Source organism: Callorhinus ursinus, unplaced genomic scaffold (assembly GCF_003265705.2).
Source record: "Callorhinus ursinus isolate GAN/ISIS: 27379988/994484 unplaced genomic scaffold, GSC_fseal_2.0 scaffold2, whole genome shotgun sequence".
NCBI lineage: Eukaryota > Metazoa > Chordata > Mammalia > Carnivora > Otariidae > Callorhinus > Callorhinus ursinus.
Genome location: NW_027397064.1, coordinates 41944708 through 41963911, shown reverse-complemented (window position 1 = coordinate 41963911; position 19204 = coordinate 41944708). Strand labels below are relative to the sequence as shown.

At 36.8% G+C, this 19204-nt stretch overlaps 1 protein-coding gene across 3 annotated transcripts in view; it reads left to right on the top strand.

The window, feature by feature from the left end:
• The window catches only part of NAB1 (NGFI-A binding protein 1), a 47553-nt gene extending 32225 nt beyond the window's left edge, over positions 1–15328 (top strand). For 2 of the 3 annotated variants that reach the window (XM_025848487.2, XM_025848492.2), the window contains exons 5-8: positions 7238–7327; positions 9002–9164; positions 10909–11022; positions 12802–15328. In XM_025848487.2, coding sequence (XP_025704272.1) covers positions 7238–7327; positions 9002–9164; positions 10909–11022; positions 12802–12890 — 456 coding nt within the window. In that variant the 3' untranslated portion in view covers positions 12891–15328. The remainder of the gene's footprint in view (positions 1–7237; positions 7328–9001; positions 9165–10908; positions 11023–12801) is intronic. The other variant, XM_025848498.2, reaches the window with a different exon arrangement.
• Positions 15329–19204: the final 3876 nt, after the last annotated feature.

Genomic DNA, 19204 nt, shown 5'->3' with positions numbered 1-19204 from the left:
GGGAGGCTCCGTTGAGGAGATATTGTTTAAGCTGGGTTTTAAAAGAAAGGTAGGGTTTCAGAAGGTAAAGATGTGGGGTCGAAGGGCATTGCAAAGATGGACTAGCATGGGCAAAGACAGAGGAAAGAAAATACTGTGCATGTTTAGAGAACAATGAGACCAATTTGTTCAGAATTTATGACTGACACTGAGGACTTCATAAGTAAAACTAGAAAGATTTTAGAATTCTTTGAACATACTGTTTCTTATTTCATTTGAATTACTAATTCTCTATTAAAAGAAAATGCTGTAAAGATAAGCTTAGCACATTATAAATTATAGCAGATTACTAATTACTAGGCCCAAGTTAATGAGAATTTTTTCTTTCATTTTCATTTTTCTAAAATCCTTGACAATAACCAATTAGCATACGTGCCAAGTTGCTGACTTTTTTTCATCTTAAAAAGATTGCAGTGAACGAAATGTAATGTCCAGTAGATACAGTGGAAATGACATCAAAAATAGACTTGTAAGGGAAAGAAACATTTTCTTGCATGCTATTACCAGTGCATTAGGACACACTGACAAAACTAGCACTTTGTTCAAGCTTAATAAGGTGTTTTCTTGTTGCCAAATGCTGTAATTTCCTGGTCTGTTTGTGAGGGGTTGGGTAGAAGTTTTAAAATCCTTGTCTAATTTTTTTCCTCTTATTATGTAGCAGGTTGTTCCCCTTAAAGGATAGTTAGCTATTTATTTGATTGCTTCTGTTTTTGTTGTTATTGTTTAATATAGGATACGTATTGTAGTGAAGTACTCAGGATAATCTGTTGCCCTTAAATAGTGCCCCTTTCTACAGCGAATGTTAGACATTAGGAAACAGAGAGATTTTGACCTTTCTATAATTCCGAGAATAATGAAGTAGACACAGAGGAAAAAGCCTGCTAGCTTGGGAAGGCCGTAGGGTAACCCATCACTTGGAACGAAGCCTCTAGGGAAGGCTCCTCTTCAGCCCTGTATGTTAGTATGCGAGGTTTGGGAATATTTCTCTTGTCCGGGCCAGATGAATAGCTTGTCCACCTGGAATACTACCCTTTGTGTGGATCCACTTTCAGCTAAAATGAAAATGAATTATGTTTGTTGTTGTCTTTTTCATCAGAGACCTCAAATCTAGCTCTGGGACACTTGCAAAAATAACTTTTTTATTGAATCTGTTAATGCCTATCCCTGCTAGGCGTTTGAAATTCATTATCACAAACCTTGTTTATCCTTATATGGAGGCTTTAGGATTTCCCTTTATAGCCAAAGAGACACCCAGAGAATCTCAGTGACTGGCTCAAACTGCCACATTGCTCTCTGGTGCCAGAACCAGGCCTTCAGATCTAGGTCTGACTCCTAAACTACAAAGCAGTACCACCTTCCCCCTTCCTGATGAGCATTCACAGAGCACCTTCTGTGTAAGAAACACTATTAGGATAAGACCTTTTCTCCTGCTAGTAGGGTATGGAAGGCCAGGTATGTGCAGAAATGGTAGTCTTTAGGAAGGGGGAAAGAGGGGCAGTTAGCAATTTCTGTTTCAAGGAGGCATATCCAAGCAATTGTTAAGTTTTGAGTGGGAAGTTTAACAGTATACAAAATATATTTAAATATAAGACATTGCCATTTGACAGACTGTTTAGAATGAGGAAAAGCATGGTGTTGGGAAGATAAACAGAGTAAATAAAGAAAAATTAGTTTGATTTATTTATATTATACCTATGACAGAATATATTTAAGACAGCTTGTCAACTAGTTAAAGGAGATAAAAACCAGCACCCAAAGTCCCTGGCACTCATGCCTTTTAAAAATATTAATTGAAAGTGGATTCAGTTGACAGCCTTTATTTTTCATTAAGAACATAATGTGTTCTATGAACAAATCCTGTCATTACCTTCCGTGTTTGTAAGTAATATCTTGGAAGAGGAAGAATATGTCAGAGAACCCGTCTCGGGACTGGCCACGGAGCTGACTAAATGGGCTGCTGTTCAGATCTCATCTGTAGGTTTTCTTCGTTCACTGAAATTGCTGGAGACTAGGCAGAGAGATGGAAGGTGACAGCATTCTTGATCCTGTGTGGGCTGGGAGTGCAAAGCAATCAGAGATAACTGGATGAAAGAAATGCAGTTTGTTAATAGAGACCAGAAAGTCAGAGAATTGGGGCTTGAAGAAGACAGACTTAGAGGAAACATCTGCTAGCAGTTCCAGTGGGGTGGGGGTGGGAGAGGGAGGCAGGGGGAGAGAAGAGGGTCAGAACATCCACCTACGCTGTTACTAAGCTTGTTGAAAGAAAGCTGGTCTAATTTGATGTAGGCTCTTCCCCTCTGGATCAGAAAAACAGAAGCATTACAATCTGCTATTCATATAGAAAGTGTGAGTAAAAAAAAAAAAAAAAAGAAAAAATGCACGTGTGAGGCTGAGAACATCTGCTGGAACAAGCCATTTTAAAGATAGCTAAGCAGTGGCTTTAAAGCAGCTTGCTGGTATTTGGGGGCAAGGTTGAGGAGGAATGGGGGTGGAGACCAGTGGGATGAGAGTAATTAGGTCATGAACAGCATCCCACCCTGTGTCTTTTATTTTCTCAGTGCTCAGATTCAGGATCTCACCAGTAAGGGAACACTGTGATTAATGGCAGTAGCCAAGAATATGACATGAAGATAAATTGCTCATAGCATGGTATAGCTGGTTCTTGGGAAAAAGGCTTGAGAGACATATAACAAAAGTCCTGCACCAGACATCATGTGAAAGAGACCAGTTTCTTGGGAATGTTCTCACTCTTCTTTCTAAGCCATATGTTTTGGGTACCTGAAAATGTAGGTCATGAAGTGATAGCTATTCAATCCTGTAGTTTGCCCGTAATGAACCATCAAAGACTGTGGGAGCAAATCAGAATGACTCATGTACTCGGTTTCAGAGAGATCACCGATTACTTGGATATGGTAGTTTATTGCTCATTGCATGTTTTTACGTCTCTTTATTAATGAGGAGCAGTGTCTGTTTCCCAAAAACTTGCACTTGTAGAGTTTGAAGTTCCCCCTTCTAGCTTTTCCATATTCTCAGGGTTGAATAATCCTGACAGTGGTGCCACTGTATGTTTGTACAGCAACGTGCACTTTTCCAAGAGTTACCATTTGCATTACTGCATTCAATCCCCACAAATCTCCAATGGGTGGATAAAGCAGATGGTTTAGTCTCTGTTTAAAAATTGGGAACACTGGAAATAATGAGGTTAACTTTCCTGACTGGGATCACACATCTAGTTCTTGACACACAAGACTAGATCGCTCTTTCTTCTGTAAGTTCCTTTGAAAACAGCCCTGGAATATTGGAGGTTCTGGCCTGGGCGCACTTCACCCAGGGCTTGTTGAAAAGCTGGAACTATATATTGTCTCCCGCACATTCAGATTGGGTTTCAGATCAGGTTCGTTTCTTCCCTGAGACCTGCAGTGGCTCCTCTTTGAATTTAAGATAAAAATCGACAATTCTTAACATGGCTTACAAGGCCTCTCAGAATTTGGCCCCGCGTATCCAGCGTCTCTCACCGCTCCCTCTTTCTCAGTATATTCCCTGTGTTAGCTATATTAAATATTCTCCAGCTTCTCAGGTGTGTTGTCCTGTTCTTTTTGCCTCTAGCTTTTATATAAGCTGCTCTCTTTCCCTAGAGAATTCTCTTCTTTCAAGTCTCAGCCTAGACATCATGCCCTCTCAGAAGACTTCCTGACACACTGTCCTCCACTATGCTCTGGATCTCTTTGTCCTTTTCTCTCTCTAGACTGTTTGTCAGGAGGGCAGGAGTCATTGACTCCCCAGCATTGAGTACAGAATCTAGAACCTATTAGGCAAACGAGAGATTTTTGATGAGTGGATAAACAAGTATTTCCAGATTTCTGTTGTTCTTTCCAATAGAACTGTTCCTTACCAATATGGTCAAAATTTTCTTGCTTGTTTTAGCGTTAAATACCCAAGATGTCTTATACTATGTAAGTAATCTCTAAGATAGCTATACTACGTAAATATCCCCCAAATTTATCTTATTCCCCCTGTATCATAGAGATGCAGTAGGTCACTTATAGCATGCTATTTTACTATGATTAAATCTGGTAGCTTTATTATTATTTTTTTTTTAGATTTTATTTATTTATTTGACAGAGACACAGCGAAAGAGGGAACATGAGCAGGGGGAGTGGGAGAGGGAGAAGCAGGCTCCCCACTGACCAGGACCCTGGGATCATGACCTGAGCCGAAGGCAGATGCCTAATGACTGAGCCACCCAGGCGCCCCTAAATCTGGTAGCTTTAAAGGGGAACTTAATAAATATCGGTAGCAAACATTTATTGGATAATATCTATGTGCCAAGCATTGTGCTAAGTGTTCTTCATGAATTTTTTAGTGCCTTAAAATGGTTCTAAAGTTAGTTGAGTAGACACAGAGAGATGAAATAGTCTGTCCAGTATCACAGTAAATAAGTAGTAGAAGTGGGTTTTGAACTTCGTGTGTAAATCATAGAGTTAAACCAGTTCAGCTTATGAAAAACCGAGCTGTAAGAGGTGTGCATCTGTTTCCTGCTCTGCGTTCGGTAACTCTGGGATTTTATGGTTTGAGCAGAGGCTTTGAAGCCAGTGTCCATAGCTGTAAAATGAGAGGAACCTAGGGTTGTCTATGGTGGGGATTAAATTAGATGATAAATGTAAAATACAGAACATAGTTGGGAACTGGGGGTACATGGTAGTCACCTGGAAAATGATAGCTTCTCTGCTTTTCCAGGTGTTCTCCTAGCTTCCCTCATTGAACAACCCTAACAGATAGGTGCTCTTCACTTAAAGGAGAGATTGCTAAAGAGAAAGTTAGATTTGTAGGTCTAAATAAGTTCTTAGAGAAAAATGGAATGACTAAACAAGTGTCCTTTTCACTTAGATTTAGATTGTATCCACTTATATAAAGTTCATTCTAGCTCAGTTAATGATTATATTCCATACATTCCTCTGAGTCAAAGGTCCTTGGTCTTGTGGGGGCCTAGAAAGGTAACTATTTTCAATACTTTAAAAATGCTGTTTGGGGTGCTTGGGTGGCTCAGTTGGTTGGGCGTCTGCCTTTGGCTGCGGTTGTGATCCCGGGGTCCTGGGATCCCCACGTTGGGCTCCCTGCTCAGTGAGGGGTCTGCTTCTTCTGCCCCTCCCCCTGCTCGTGCTTGCTCTCTCTCTAGTGCACACACACACACACTCTCTCTCAAATAAGTAAATGCTGATTGTATATTGACCCACCATAAAGCTACATATGACTATCTCATGATGTCAAATTTATTTGCCCTGACTCTTATTTCATTTCATGTCTTTGAATTTAAAAACAGCAAATTATTACTTAAGAAATGAATTTTGGTAGATGAAATCTTTGAAAACAAGAGATCCACAGTGGAGAAATAAGACCCTGATGGGGGAGAAACTCTTGAATCAGTATCTCTTATTTCAAATAAGATAAAATATTTTGTTATTATTACATCTCTTTCTGCTATTCTGCTATGTTAGTATAAGAGCTTTGGGTTTTAGTGATTTACCCTTTGCTACAAATATATAGCTCATGAAAGTAGGGGAGAAATATTTTGGAGGTCAGTGACCATTTCTGTGAGGAGTCCTTTAATGGTTTTTAGTAAAGTTGTTAAAACAACGCTGTTGTGATGTTTGTCAATATAAATTTCGTGTGAAGCAATAAATGAGAAAAAAAACCACATAACCTGTAAAAAGTAGTAGATGGAGTGGCGCTTATATATATATAAAGTATAGAGTGAAAATCATTTAAGTTGATGTATTGTTCAGGAGGAGAGTGCCCCAAGAAAGCTCTGTTTAATGTAAGAATTTAGTGTGTATTGATACACTTACTTAGCAGTGAGTACATGCTAATGACCGTCTCTCATCTGCTCCTCACAACAACCCTAACAGATAGGTGCTCTTCTCTGTATTTCTCATACGAGGAGACTAACGTTCTGAAAGGTTCAGTTACTCCTCCAGTGTTAACTAGTAAGTGGTAGAATTGGAACATGAGTGCTGGTCTTTCTTCTTTCTTCTTCTTCTTCTTTTTTTTTTTTTTAGATTTATTTATTTATTTTAGAGAGAGTGTGTGTTCGTGAGCAAGCGGTGGGGGGACAGGGACAGGGAGAGGGAGGTAGGGAGAGAGAGTCCTGAAGCAGACTCCCTGCTGAGCAGGGAGCCTGATGCAGGACTCGATCCCATGACCCTGAGATCATGACCTGAGCTAAAATCAAGAGTTGGCTGCTTAACCAGCTGAGCCACCCAGGTTCCCCGAGTTGCACGTCGTTCTAATTCAGATCCCCATTGCCTGTTATATGAAATGTCGAAGGAGAAATGACAAGTCAGCATGGAAGAATTCTTCAGAAATTCAGGTTGGGATTATTGGGTAGCACTTTGAAGAAAATTTACATTGGTTCTTTATCACATTACATACAACAAAATAAATTCCTGATGGGTTAGAGAGTTAAGTTTAAAAAACAAAGCAGACAAGGTAAAACTTTAAAAAACTAGAGGGTAGATTTGAGCATTTATCAAATCTCTAAAGCAGAATGCCTTTCTGAAGCTTGTAGTGAGAGAAGAATTTACAGAATAGAAGTATATACAACTACAGTATACAAAATTAAAAAAGTTTTAAATACCAATTCAATTAAGAAAAAAACAGCACCCAGTGCTGGCAAGAAAAACTTATGGTCTGATTAACCAGTAAAGGCCGTTAGGGGAAGTAGTGAATATTCATAAAAATGTTCATCCCTTTGCAGTGATTGTACTAGGAATCTACTATACTAGGTAATCTAAGTTACGGAAAATGCTATTTCTATGAAAGTATTTTTGCAGTGTTTTTCAACCCGAAAATAAGAAAAAGAATCTAAATGTCTGATGTGAAAATAGTGATTATTAGTTGAACCACTAGATGAACTGCTGTATGAAACGTTATATAACCACTATTAATGCTCATGAAGTCTGCATTCTAATGTAGATGTGTAAGTCTTATTATCTTTTTCATTTATATTTTTGGTGAGGTTACAACTGTAGAAATAAGGTAATTGTACCATAAAAGACTGAAAGGAAGTATTGTACATTAAAATCTTAATCATGATTACTTGGGCAGTAGGATTAAAGTGGGTTTTTTTGCCCTGTTTTCTAAGTTGTTGATATTTTATTTACAAACTCTAAGTAAAAAGGACTTATTCTTTGACCCATAGGATGGATTTCCAGATTTCCAGGACTCCGTGCAAACGCTCTTCCAGCAGGCTAAGGCGAAGAGTGAAGAACTCACTGCTCTCAGTTCACAGGTAACGTAAGCCACCAGTTAACAGTTAACATTTCATAATAATATCTGTAGATTGAAAAATAAATGGGTGCTTCAGCTAGCTTCAGTTTTAAGCATCTGAGGATGGGGTTTATTTCTGGTTGTTTTTGAAATGTCATCTGACCCACAGCTGTGTCAACAAGATAGCAATAACAGCATAGTTTGATTTGTTTATGAGCAGAATCTCTGATATAGTAATACTTATTTATTCTTTGTAGTTTTGTAGGAAGAAAGACAGATTCTCTACTTAAGAAAATTTAAAGAAGCAATTTGATACCAGGAAGAAAGCCATGTTGACTATGGCTGTGTGTAATACAACTCTGAGATACAATAGTACTGGTTCTCAGTAAAACATTCATCATCGGCATTGTAGCTATTGTTAGGTCAGTTTGATTCATGTATGAGAAAAAATTCTTAATATGTATCTTCAGGGGCTTTTGCTATTATTTAATTGTATTCTGAAATTAACCTTTTTAAAAAAGTCATTTCTACAAATAACCACCTTTTAGAAAGCACTGTAAGTCTTATTCCTCTGGATCTTCTGCCTGGCGACTGCTCTTGGTCAAATTCAGTAGTGCCAAGTTTTTTTTTTTTTTTCTTTTTAAGAGGATGAAAAATATACTTCCTCCTTAGAAATCTTACTGACATTTTATGTCAGTAAGTTCAAATGAATTGCTTAGATGCTTCTGATTCAATTATTTAAGTTCAAATGAATTGAAATTACAGCTCCTTTTGATCTGGTTTATGTGCATTCAGAAAAATAGTGTAAGCTTTTATCCTGTTCCGTGAATTGATATATTTCATTTATTGATTTTTACTATTGTGAGTCAGGATTTTTTGTAACTAATTTTATAGAGCACCTTCCTTGTACTACTCTTTTATATGGCATGCAGTGATTCATATCTGCATTTTGACTATTAATCTCCTTGGCAAAATATCACAAATGTACTGATCTGAATATCACAGATAAGTGATTTAGAGCAGTACATAAAGAAGGAACTTACAAAACATATGCAAAGATGAATTTCTATTTACTTGTGTATTTTAAATGTGTCTTTCTCTCATTGGTTGGGAAATACTGCAGTTTCATTCCATGATGAAGGGGAAGAGTCTTGTTGGCACTGGTGTTTTTCCTTCGTAATTTGCATTGTTTGATTTTGGTGGGAGGGGTGTTTGACTTGTCCCTCCAGACAGCCATTTTACACCTTTTCTCCCCCAACATACTGTCATCATATCAGAGTATGTATAGTGCCAAATCCTAAAATAAAAATGCCAAGATCTCACCCTGTGTGTTAGAAGCAGTTTGTGGCAGATGCTGCTGTTGCTCTGAGGTTCTTTTTAAAAAAAATATTTTAAAGGACTCAGTACTTCGGGAAACAAAGCTAAGGTTATTTTGCCTTTGAGCTGAAATGGAATTCTCTTTAAAGGATGGGCAGGAGGATTTTTTTTTTCTCTTGTACAGAATCCAACATTTTATGTTTTAACATGATGATATAGACATCTAAGCATATTTATGGAACGTGTATACCACATGAAGTGTGAACTAATTTAATGAATACTAAATATATTTGCTGGAGTCTGAAATTGGCATCTTTAAACCATTAAAAAAACTGTAGAATGTTTTAGTTCCTGATTTTATTTTTGCTTTACTTACTAGCAGCCTGAAAAGGTGATGGCAAAGCAGATGGAGTTCCTTTGCACCCCAGCTGGCTATGAGAGACTGCAGCATGCTGAGAGAAGGCTCTCGGCAGGACTCTACAGGCAGGCCTCAGAAGAGCACAGCCCGAACGGCGTGGCTTCTGACAACTCCGAGGGGCAAGGTGGATCTTAGATGGCCTGCGCTTTGTGAGCCAGTGACTCTGTGCACTGTACAGAGAAACAAAAGTTGGCTTATTTTTTAAATCCTGATATTTTATAGAGATTATGTTATACATTCCCTATAAAAGTTCATTTTTAAATTGTCTCTTTTTTGAAAAAAGGAAAGGATTCATCCTGCAGATTCAACTAGCAGAAGTTTTGGGGTTTTTTTGTTTGTACGTTTGTTTGTTTTTTACCTTATTATCCCTAAACTAGTTGACACGTGCATTTGACCCGTATTTTGTACAGGGTGAGTGGGAATGGGACATGTAAACAGTATAGATCCTTTTCCCCAGAGAAACTGATGCCATGGAAGACGGTTATCAGTTTTTTAAAAGATCACAGCTTCATATTTTCTTTGATTTCAAAAACGAATTTGTCTATGAAGTTTATAACATTTGGTCCCTACGAGAATACAGTAACTGCTTCTAAAGTACTGTGACAAGAGTACAGAGGTTGGTAGAGATGGTATAAGAATGGAGAGACTTGAAGAAATTTTGTGTTCTTTCAGGCTTTAGGTTGGCCTATGGTCCCTATGAAACTATATTTGGTGTGGTACGTTGGAAACTGTTTAAACTCTTTTTAGAAAGCTGTGATTCATGAATATTTTTATCATTTAAAAAATTATTTTCATTTTTTTGTATTGACACGTGAAGAAAATCTCAAGTCACTGTCATTTACTCATAGTCTCTTCCAGTGTGCCAGGCATGCTTCTAGGCACCACAGATGGATCAGGGACATTAAGTCCCTGCTGGCTTGGAGCTTACACTCTAGTAGAGGAAGGTGCATAGTATATAATATAGAAATATATCCTCGAGTTTCAAGTAGTGATGTGTGTTTGAAGAAAAACAATTTTGTAGGACCTTCTTGTTTTACATATTATTGTTATACTTTTCTAGAGAGTGGCTACCATTGTCAAAAAAAAAAAACAGATTTCTTTCTAAGTGAGACTACTATCTTTACAAGCATTCTCCAAGTGTAGGGTAAAATACGTCAGCAGATCAGAGTGCTGGAGGAGAAGCACATTCTTCCTTTTTAAAAATATTACAGAAACTGTTTAGTTGAGGTCTTGTTTAACTTCTCTAGTCATCGTTGACAGTTAAGAGTTAAGCAAAAGCAAAATTAATGAAAGACTGAATGACTAATTTGTGAAACCAGGATAATGTCATGTGGGGTGGCAGTGTGCTAAGTGTGTGGATTTAGGTTTATGACAGAGAAGGTGATTTGGCATATAAAGTGTTTTTACCATATCTGTGCTATTTCTGTCTTCATGGATTTGCCATAGGTTTTGTTGTTTAGTGATAGGCAATTGCTTGAAGCCATCTCTGTCTCTCTAGTACTTGTTATTTTGTGTTAATGTCTTGGTAAACTGTGCACTGGTAAGAAAAGCCTTACAGAGGGAATGTATTCTATGTCAGAGTTGGAGTACTCACTGGAAGTCTCAGTCTTTTGTTTAGTTCGTGTTTCACTCTGAAAAATGTCCTGGGAGAATTGTAAACCTTGGACCTAGCATGAATTGCCATTTCCTTCCTAAATTATTATTTAAAATATTTCTCTAGCTATTATTTAAATTCTTCACTGCCTGTTGGCTTTTCCTTACTCCTTTCCTAAGGAGTGTTACAGGCAATTTGTGAAAACTTATTTTTAAGAAAAATCATAGTGTGTTTTTAATATTATTCAGATTGCGCTTTTTTTCCTTTTCTTTAGGAGAAAGACCTTTGAATCTCCGAATGCCTAATTTACAGAACAGACAACCCCATCATTTTGTGGTGGATGGAGAGCTGAGTAGACTTTACTCCACTGAGGCGAAGTCCCAGTCGGGTAAGAATATGGGATATGATTAGAGAGAGTGACACTTGAATAAGACATCATTAAGTTCTATTTTCCGACCTTCCGCTATCTCCACTCCTCCTTCCCCCTACTCCCAGCCAAAAAAAGGGTCATTACTAACAATGTTACTAGTCAGTTTTTCTCCCTTTGGAAATAATAGATTGCCATAATAATGGCCAGTCTTTTTTTAGAACATGGTATTCCAAAGAATTGGCAGAGAAAAACTCATGAAGGATGATACTATTTTGATTAGCTATTACACAAATGGTGCCTTTCATATAAAATTTTAAACCAAATAATACATGGCTGATTTGAGTCACGTAATTGCCTTTTTCCAGCCTTTCACATTGTGAAATTGACAGATTACATGTTTGCTCTCACACTAAGACAACCTTGTATACCAGAATCTAAACTTCTCTTGCAGATGCATTTTGGGGATGATATTTATATTTCAGAAGTAAACTGAACTCCATAAAAGGATAAGCTGTTCCTTTTTATAGTTCGATATTTGACTGTTTTTCCCCAAGAAAAAGTGAGTTATACAAAGTATTAGAGACCAGCACCATTTGAAAGTATCTGGTATTGGGGCGCCCGGGCGGCTCAGTCGTCGGGCGTCTGCCTTCGTCTTGGGTCGTGGTCCCCGGGTCCTGGGATCGAGCCCCGCATCAGGCTCCCTGCTCCGCGGGAAGCCTGTTTCTCCCACTCCCTCTGCCCCTGCTTGTGTTCCCTCTCTCGCTGTGTCTCTCTCTGTCAAATAAATAAATAAAAGTCTTAAAAAAAAGTAGCTGGTATCATTCCATCTTTGAGTTAAAGTAGCTTTAGGAGTCACTTGAACGCTGTTGCTTCATCTGTAAAACAGACATAATTTCTACCGCGTAGAGTAGTTATGAGTATTAAATAAGGTAGCACATATGAATTGCCTAGCTGATAGGAATTCAGTAAATGGTAGCTACTATTTTTATACTCTTGCTAAATTTTGCAGAGAGTAAATTCATAAATTTAACTGCCTAATTTCAGATAAGCTATTAGTTTTGGTTACACTTCTAGAATCCTTTTCAAAGTGTACGTGTGTATGTACACGTGTGTGTGGATATGTATCTTCCAGTATTAGTACTTTACATAAATATTACATTTTATTGTCATTCTGTAGTGTTTTTGCGAGGTTGAAATAACTATACTCACATAACTCCAAGAAATGAATCCTTATGAAAGTAGTCTCCATTCTTTGATCCCTGTTTCTCCCACCCTAACGTTTCGTGGCTAGAACTTTTAATAAGAGTTCCATGTTTGAACATTGAAGATGTTTTCTGTCTCATTTTTTTACTGATAGTAATTATTTTAGCTAGTAACTTTGTTGTCGATGCATGACCAGTTTTATTTTACATATTTTTTTTATGTTGAACCAAGCATTAAAGAAAAACACGTCTGTATGCTAAGTGCTTTTTTGTGCCTTTCATGATTTAACTCTCATGCCAGCCTATATAGATAGTATCCCCATTTTATAGAAGAAAGACACTAAGGCCTAGAGAGGTATGTAAGTTGCCTGGAGATGTACAAGGTTGTAATTGGAAGAGATGGAATTCAAACCCAGAAGCCAAGCTCGTAACTGCAACTCTATAAACATAAAATTTTTGTATGGAATTACAGAATTATGAATAGTTGATACTGTTTGCTATGGAGTTTGGGGGTTTGTTTCATAAGTTGGAATTTGTTTTTTGTGATCCATTGATTTAAAGTATCAACATACTTTGTGTTTCCATTTTTATGCAGAGAATCTTGGGATTTTAAAAGACTACCCTCACTCAGCTTTTACTTTAGAAAAGAAAGTCATCAAAACAGAGCCTGAAGATTCAAGATAGCTGTGATTCTCCCACTGTTCTCTGGAAATGGCACTCAGTTTAAGGATAATGCTCCATCATAGAAATAAGCCTTAATAACCAACGTTGCCTCATTCAGCTCAAACAGATTTCATAGCCAAAGCATAAGGACTGATTCGTAGTCTGCGGAAACCAGGAAGACAAAACAACAGCCACAAAGGAGAAAATTTGAGAGAATGTTGCAGTCTGTAACAGAAATACTGATCCATTCACATTCCTGTGTAAGTTGTTTTATGTGGAAAAGCTTACAAATTAATATTGTAAGCATTCATTATTTAAGAATGTACGATGTATTTGTGTAATTTATAGAAGTAAAATCTAGATGTGGAGACATGTTTGGTCCAGTAAATGTGGATACAGTTTATTTTACTTGAAACTTCACTGTCTACTTTTAAGTGTGTTTAGCATAAATGTTATTATATGTTAGAGTTTAGAATCTTTGCAGTTGTAAAGAAAGTTTAAGTGATGTAGTTATTGGCAAGGTTGCAGTGACTTTGAAAAAAATGGAAAGCAAATGCTCAATTTAAACCAAGGAAAATATTGTGGATTTAATATTGGATAAAACTGATTTTGTTTAACAGGAAATGTGTCATTTTTAGTAGTAAAATGTCAACTTTTGCTGGCTCAGTCAGGCACATTTATGCAATTAATAAATACTAAAGTAAAGTTAAAAAGATGAGCACTAGAGTAGAAAATCTCTCTTAGTTGATTAGGATTATATCATTATCTCATAATAAAAATAGGAAGCTATTCCTTGGACAGAGAACTTGAAACAAGTGAACTGATGTGTAAAAGCCGTGACTTAAACATTGCTGTTTAAGAATGTGTTAAATAGATTAAGACATAGTAAGTTAACCCCAAATGTGATAAGGATGGTGACTTGTTAAAAAGGCTATAATTATGTAGTAGAGTAAGAACCATTTTATATCTAGAAATTCATGATGTCCTGGATGGAGTCAGAGAAAGTAGGCGGCTCTCCCTTGGGAAATGTCTTCCCACCCAGACCATCCCAAGTGTGGACAATCACTACTTCCACATTTACAGGCATAATTCTGTGGAGGTCTAGTTGACACCTGGATTCATTATTTATTTTACAGTTTGTATACCTTTCATATTTGTGTATGCAGTTTTTTCTTAAAATTCATTTTAGCTTGAAAGTATATTTTAATTCCTTCCCCCTATTTAATAAATGGGTTCTGTGCATACTTATGGGGGTGTGCTTAAATGTTAATAATGCCCTTGCATACTTATGAGAACTTCACATTGGAATCCATAGTTAAAAAAAATACCGTTTCTACCAATTTACATTTTTTCTTTTTGGTTAAGAGAAGACATTTGACAACTTTACCTACTTCCTCCAGATTCATCTAAACCCAGATATTGCTGAGAACAGCGTCCTGAGTTGGAATATGTGGTGTTTTTTTGTTTTTAGTTCTGCTCTAGGTCATAACTGTAAAAAATATTAAGTCATAATCTGTTATACTAAAATTCATCAGCCAAATGTTAGATGAAATGTCTGGACTGTATAGTCTCTGATCACTGTCACATATATAATTGCTTTTTTATTTTGATTTGTAGAATAGCTTTATAGTAGAAACACCAGTAAACAACTTTTATACTATTGAAAGGCTCTTTTCCCTACCTAAATGTTTTAATTGTACCATAGTGTTTTGCCCACTGAAGAAGCTTTTTATGGACCTTCCAACTTTGTTGCTAGCTTAAGGTTGATTATTGTGGTTGTATTGTTCACTGTGTGTAGAAATAGTATGAGTACGATTTAAATAGATTGTTCAGTTTTTAATATTAGCCATAGAACTGGTTAGTATCTCAGTAGTTTCATGAAACGTTTCCTGTATTCTAATCTATTTTGAGAAATTTTGTGGGTTTTTTTTTTTAATTGTGTCTTACAGTTCAAGTTTGTAGATTTTAATAAGCAACAATTTTTAAAGATGCGGTAATCTTCCAGTTAATATTTATCTGTCTATCATGGCCCCACGAACTGCATCTTTAAATCCATAAATAAGTTTCCTTAAGTATCACACTTTCCTGGTCTTTCAAGCTTAATGATAAGGGGGAAGCACAAGAAAAATTTCAGTAGAATACAGTTTTTATTTTGTAAACACTAATGTATTAAATTTGCTATACATTGAAGCAAATAATATATATTTTTATTTGAATTGTATATATGAATTGGATGTTATAACTAGTTGATTTTTTCATTGTGTTAGAGGTATTTTCACTGAACAAGGTCAATTGGTTACCTCAGTATTACAGCCAATATAGTCCAAGGGACCATTTCTCCCCAAGTCTGTGTTGTACTTTATTATGTGAAGTCTGCGTTTCTGTGACTCTTAATCTGTTGGTGAGGTGGGACGAGTGCACTTGCTTCCTGTGGCAATAAAGATTTTCTGTGCCTCACACATTTATGTGTATATAACTTTCTGCAAAGCACTTTTCACAGTAGGTGATATTAGCCTCCCCTCTCTGATTATTTGGGCTGGGTTTGGGGGTAAGGGGCCGGGCCCAGTACTTAAGACAAAATATTACTATCAGCTACCTTCATTTCTAGAAAGTTATTTGGCAAACAGGTACTCAGGTGACTCTGGTCTGTCGGGGGATGGGGTTTGGTTTATATTCTCGCTTAAGAGAGGTTTACAAAGACATTGTAAAAGCTATCCACCATATCTAACCAACTAAATTAATAAAAGGAACATTAGGATTTAACATTTATAATATATTAATATTTGTAAAGTGTGAATGTGATGTGGCCTCAGTATCACAGCTAATTATATGATATTGAGTTAACTTATGGTAGAGAATGAGCAAAAGCTTTGCAATGAAGGGTTTTTTTTTGTTTTGTTTTTTGAGAGAGTGAGATCAAGAGCGGGGGTGGGGGGGAAGGAGAGAGAATTTAATTAGGCCTCGTGGCTAGGGTGGAGCCTGACTTGGGGCTCGATCTCACGACCCCGAGATCATGACCTGAGCTGAAATCAAGAGTCGGATGCTTAACTGAGCCACCCAGGCGCCCCTGCAGTGAGGTTTTAATTGATGCATTTGGTAGATTAGTGAAGCGCTTCATGGGGTCCCAACACTGTACTAGATGGTAGGGTGAGGGTGGAGGCCACAGAGGAAACGTAAGGTGTGATCCTTGCCCTTTGTGAATCCAGTACCTAGTTGAAGGGGAACTAATACCACTCAGATAAAATACAAATTTCAATATTACAGACTTGGAATGAATAAGGAGCTGACATTTTAAGTGTATTCTGTGTTCAGTAGGCACTGTGGTAGTAGGCACTTTACAGGTGAAAGCAAACATTAGCCTGAGATGCAGAAGAGATCAGCCAGAACTAGAATAGTTAACAGAAAAGTGAGATGTGCTAGAAAGACATAGTGGTAGTGCATTTCTTTGACTTTGAGGCCACTTAAAAAAAAAAAATTACTAGCTTTAGCCAGTTAGATCTGCTTGCCAGGATAAGAATTCTTTTTGCTGTCCCACTGAACCTGTCAAAAGGCAGGGGGAGAAATGTGCTTTTTCATTGTTCTTAATTAGTAAGACCACTTGGGTAAAAGCTTAGGATTTGGTGATTATGGGACTACTGGCACCTAATATGTGTTTACAGTTATAGTTGATGGTATTTAAGACTTAAAACCTAAATAAGCATGCAAGGAATTTTCTCAACCTATAGTCTGCTCACTTGGTTACTCAAATGTTAAAGTATTACTGACACGATACCTCTTTTGCTTGTAACTTCACTTAATACTGCACTGAGTCTTCAAAAGAAAATCAAGGTATTAACCTAATGAAACTAGGAGATCTGTCTCTTATAGGAAATGAATTTGGTAGTAAACATCTAAGTTAGAATTGAGTAAATGTTTTATGTTTGTAACGGCTTAAAGCATATAACCAAATATGGTAGCTGCTATTCAACTAAAAACCACCTTATGGTCCAGTTGTGTGCATGGGTGTTGTTTCAGGGAAGCCAAGCTTATTTATTCATTATTATCTGTGGGTGTCCTCATAAATGAGATTCTCAAATGGGCCTTCAAAATTAATAAAAGAATGATCCAATGTCCCGAAATTTGTTTTTATTGTAAGTATGTTTAATCTTTAAAAAAAAAAAAACCTTACTGTTAACTATTTCCTTACTGACTCTGTAAGATCATTCTTATTTTACATAGAAGTGATCAAAAACTAAATGCTAAGGCTAGGATTTTTTTTTTTACTTTTTGAGTTTGCAGTGGTTAAAGCTTTAAAATCTCTGACTTCATTTCTACTGACCTATGAATATTTAAAAAAAATACCTTGAAGGTCTTTTTATTTTTTGTATGCATAAAAAGCTAATCAAATTTACTTTTTAAGTCCAACTTGCAAATTTTTATCAGTTTAGCAAATTTTAATCACTTTTAAGGGAACTATGAACAATGATTGGGTTCTATTTACAGAATTGGTTAACTAAGCTCTTTTATTTCTTTATTCTTTCATATTCTCCCTGTCTTTTAAAGGCCACAAAATTTTTAAATATTAAAACAGCATCCTATTGAATTTTGGGTCTCCTGGTTGTATCTATTTGGTCACAGTTTCCAAGGTTATTCTTCTGACAACTAAATATCTATTTCCAGCATATTGCTCCAATAATGTTAAAGGTTTAGTCTTTATAAGTTCATCCTCAATTAAAGGAAATGTTTATAGCAACTGGATAAAACCCTCAAGGAACATCAGAAATAAATCACATAAAATACTAATCTTAGGGTTTTTTTTTCAACATAACATGAAATGTTTAGTTATGATCCTTTTTCCATTTTATTCTTTTTTTCCCATTTTATTCTTATTGCCTGATTCCAGACACTTCAGTGAAATTGCTTCTATTTAGTTTTTTTACTTTATTAGACAACTGCTGTCTAAGTTTTCCAGTGTAACTTCTCCAAAAAAAAAATGGCGTCTTCACAAACTCAGAGTTAACTGAATGCTGCCATCAAACATGTTCCAAAATGCAGATGAAATAAATATAACACTTGTTCAAGATAAGATGGTAGTGCCATACAAATGTTGACATCAGCCCAAGAGTTTTCCTCATCAACTTACGAAGAGTGGTGAATTTTGTGAATGTCCTGGTAATCCAAACAATTTGGTAAACAGCCTAGTTTTACTGTGGGTGAGCACCAATGATGGTGTAAGTTAGATTGTGCTTCATATTTACACATTCTGAAACTTTATGAGTCATCTTTGCATTAAAAGTTTGCACCTCATAAATTTATGTATAAAGTGCCATGTTCGACACCCACACAAAATCCTAAGCAAGCAAGGCCATTGTCTTACAACTGTCACAGATACCCTCTGCTGACAGGTCACTTAGGCGCAAGTACGTAGGAAGATACTTAAGTAGTGCATACGTGGGTGGAATCTTACCAGGAACTGGCTCAGCAGAAGCATTGTATAATCTTCTGAGACTCCCTACCACTCTCCACTGCGAACTGTTAAACCAGACACCTGTGGTCTAGCCCCACCCCCTGCTATTTATCGTCCTTCCCAGAAGACTGTGATTTCTTTGGTAGCATATTATACCGTAGGGCCCTTCAGAGCCTCATCATTTTAGTTAATGTTTTTTAAAAAGCACACTCTTTACACCTTCAGGTTCCCAACAACATAATATAAGGCTGTTTTCCGTCAACAGTTAAAACAGACTAGGCCATTCTTTTCCTTTCCGAATTCAGCCAGTTCTGTCGTCGGAGCAGGTCCATATTTTGATGGAATTTTTTTGCATGCATTGGCCTAACTCAGATTGGACCACATCTTTGATCTTTTTTTTTGATGAGAAGACAAGATTCAGTTTGTATAATGAAAAAGATAACCACAGAGATAGCCAGGTACTTCAATTTTTAGGGTATTAAAAAGGCAACTTGCACGTATTTTAAAAATTAGCATTTCAATGTGAGATAAATTTGAGGTTACCTAATTTATTCAGAGAATCAAAAATTAATATGTTGTAATATTTAAAGGTGAGAAGAAAGATCTCATTTCCCAAGACTTTAAACAGGAGAAATAAATCACTTTCTCCTGTGTTCCCTTATTAAAAAGACAACTAGTTCTGCTTTGGAAAGCAAAAGATCTCAAATTGAGGCTTATAGTTTTACTCCAGTGGTTATTGTGTTACTGCCATATGTCAAATTTACCATTTCCCAGCACTGGGCCAACTGCTATGCATTTAATCCTCTGCAACTCCAGGAGGTGATTATTAACCCATTTTGCAGATTACACTGTTAGGAACTCCTAGTAACTTGGGCCAGTCTGTCTGTTT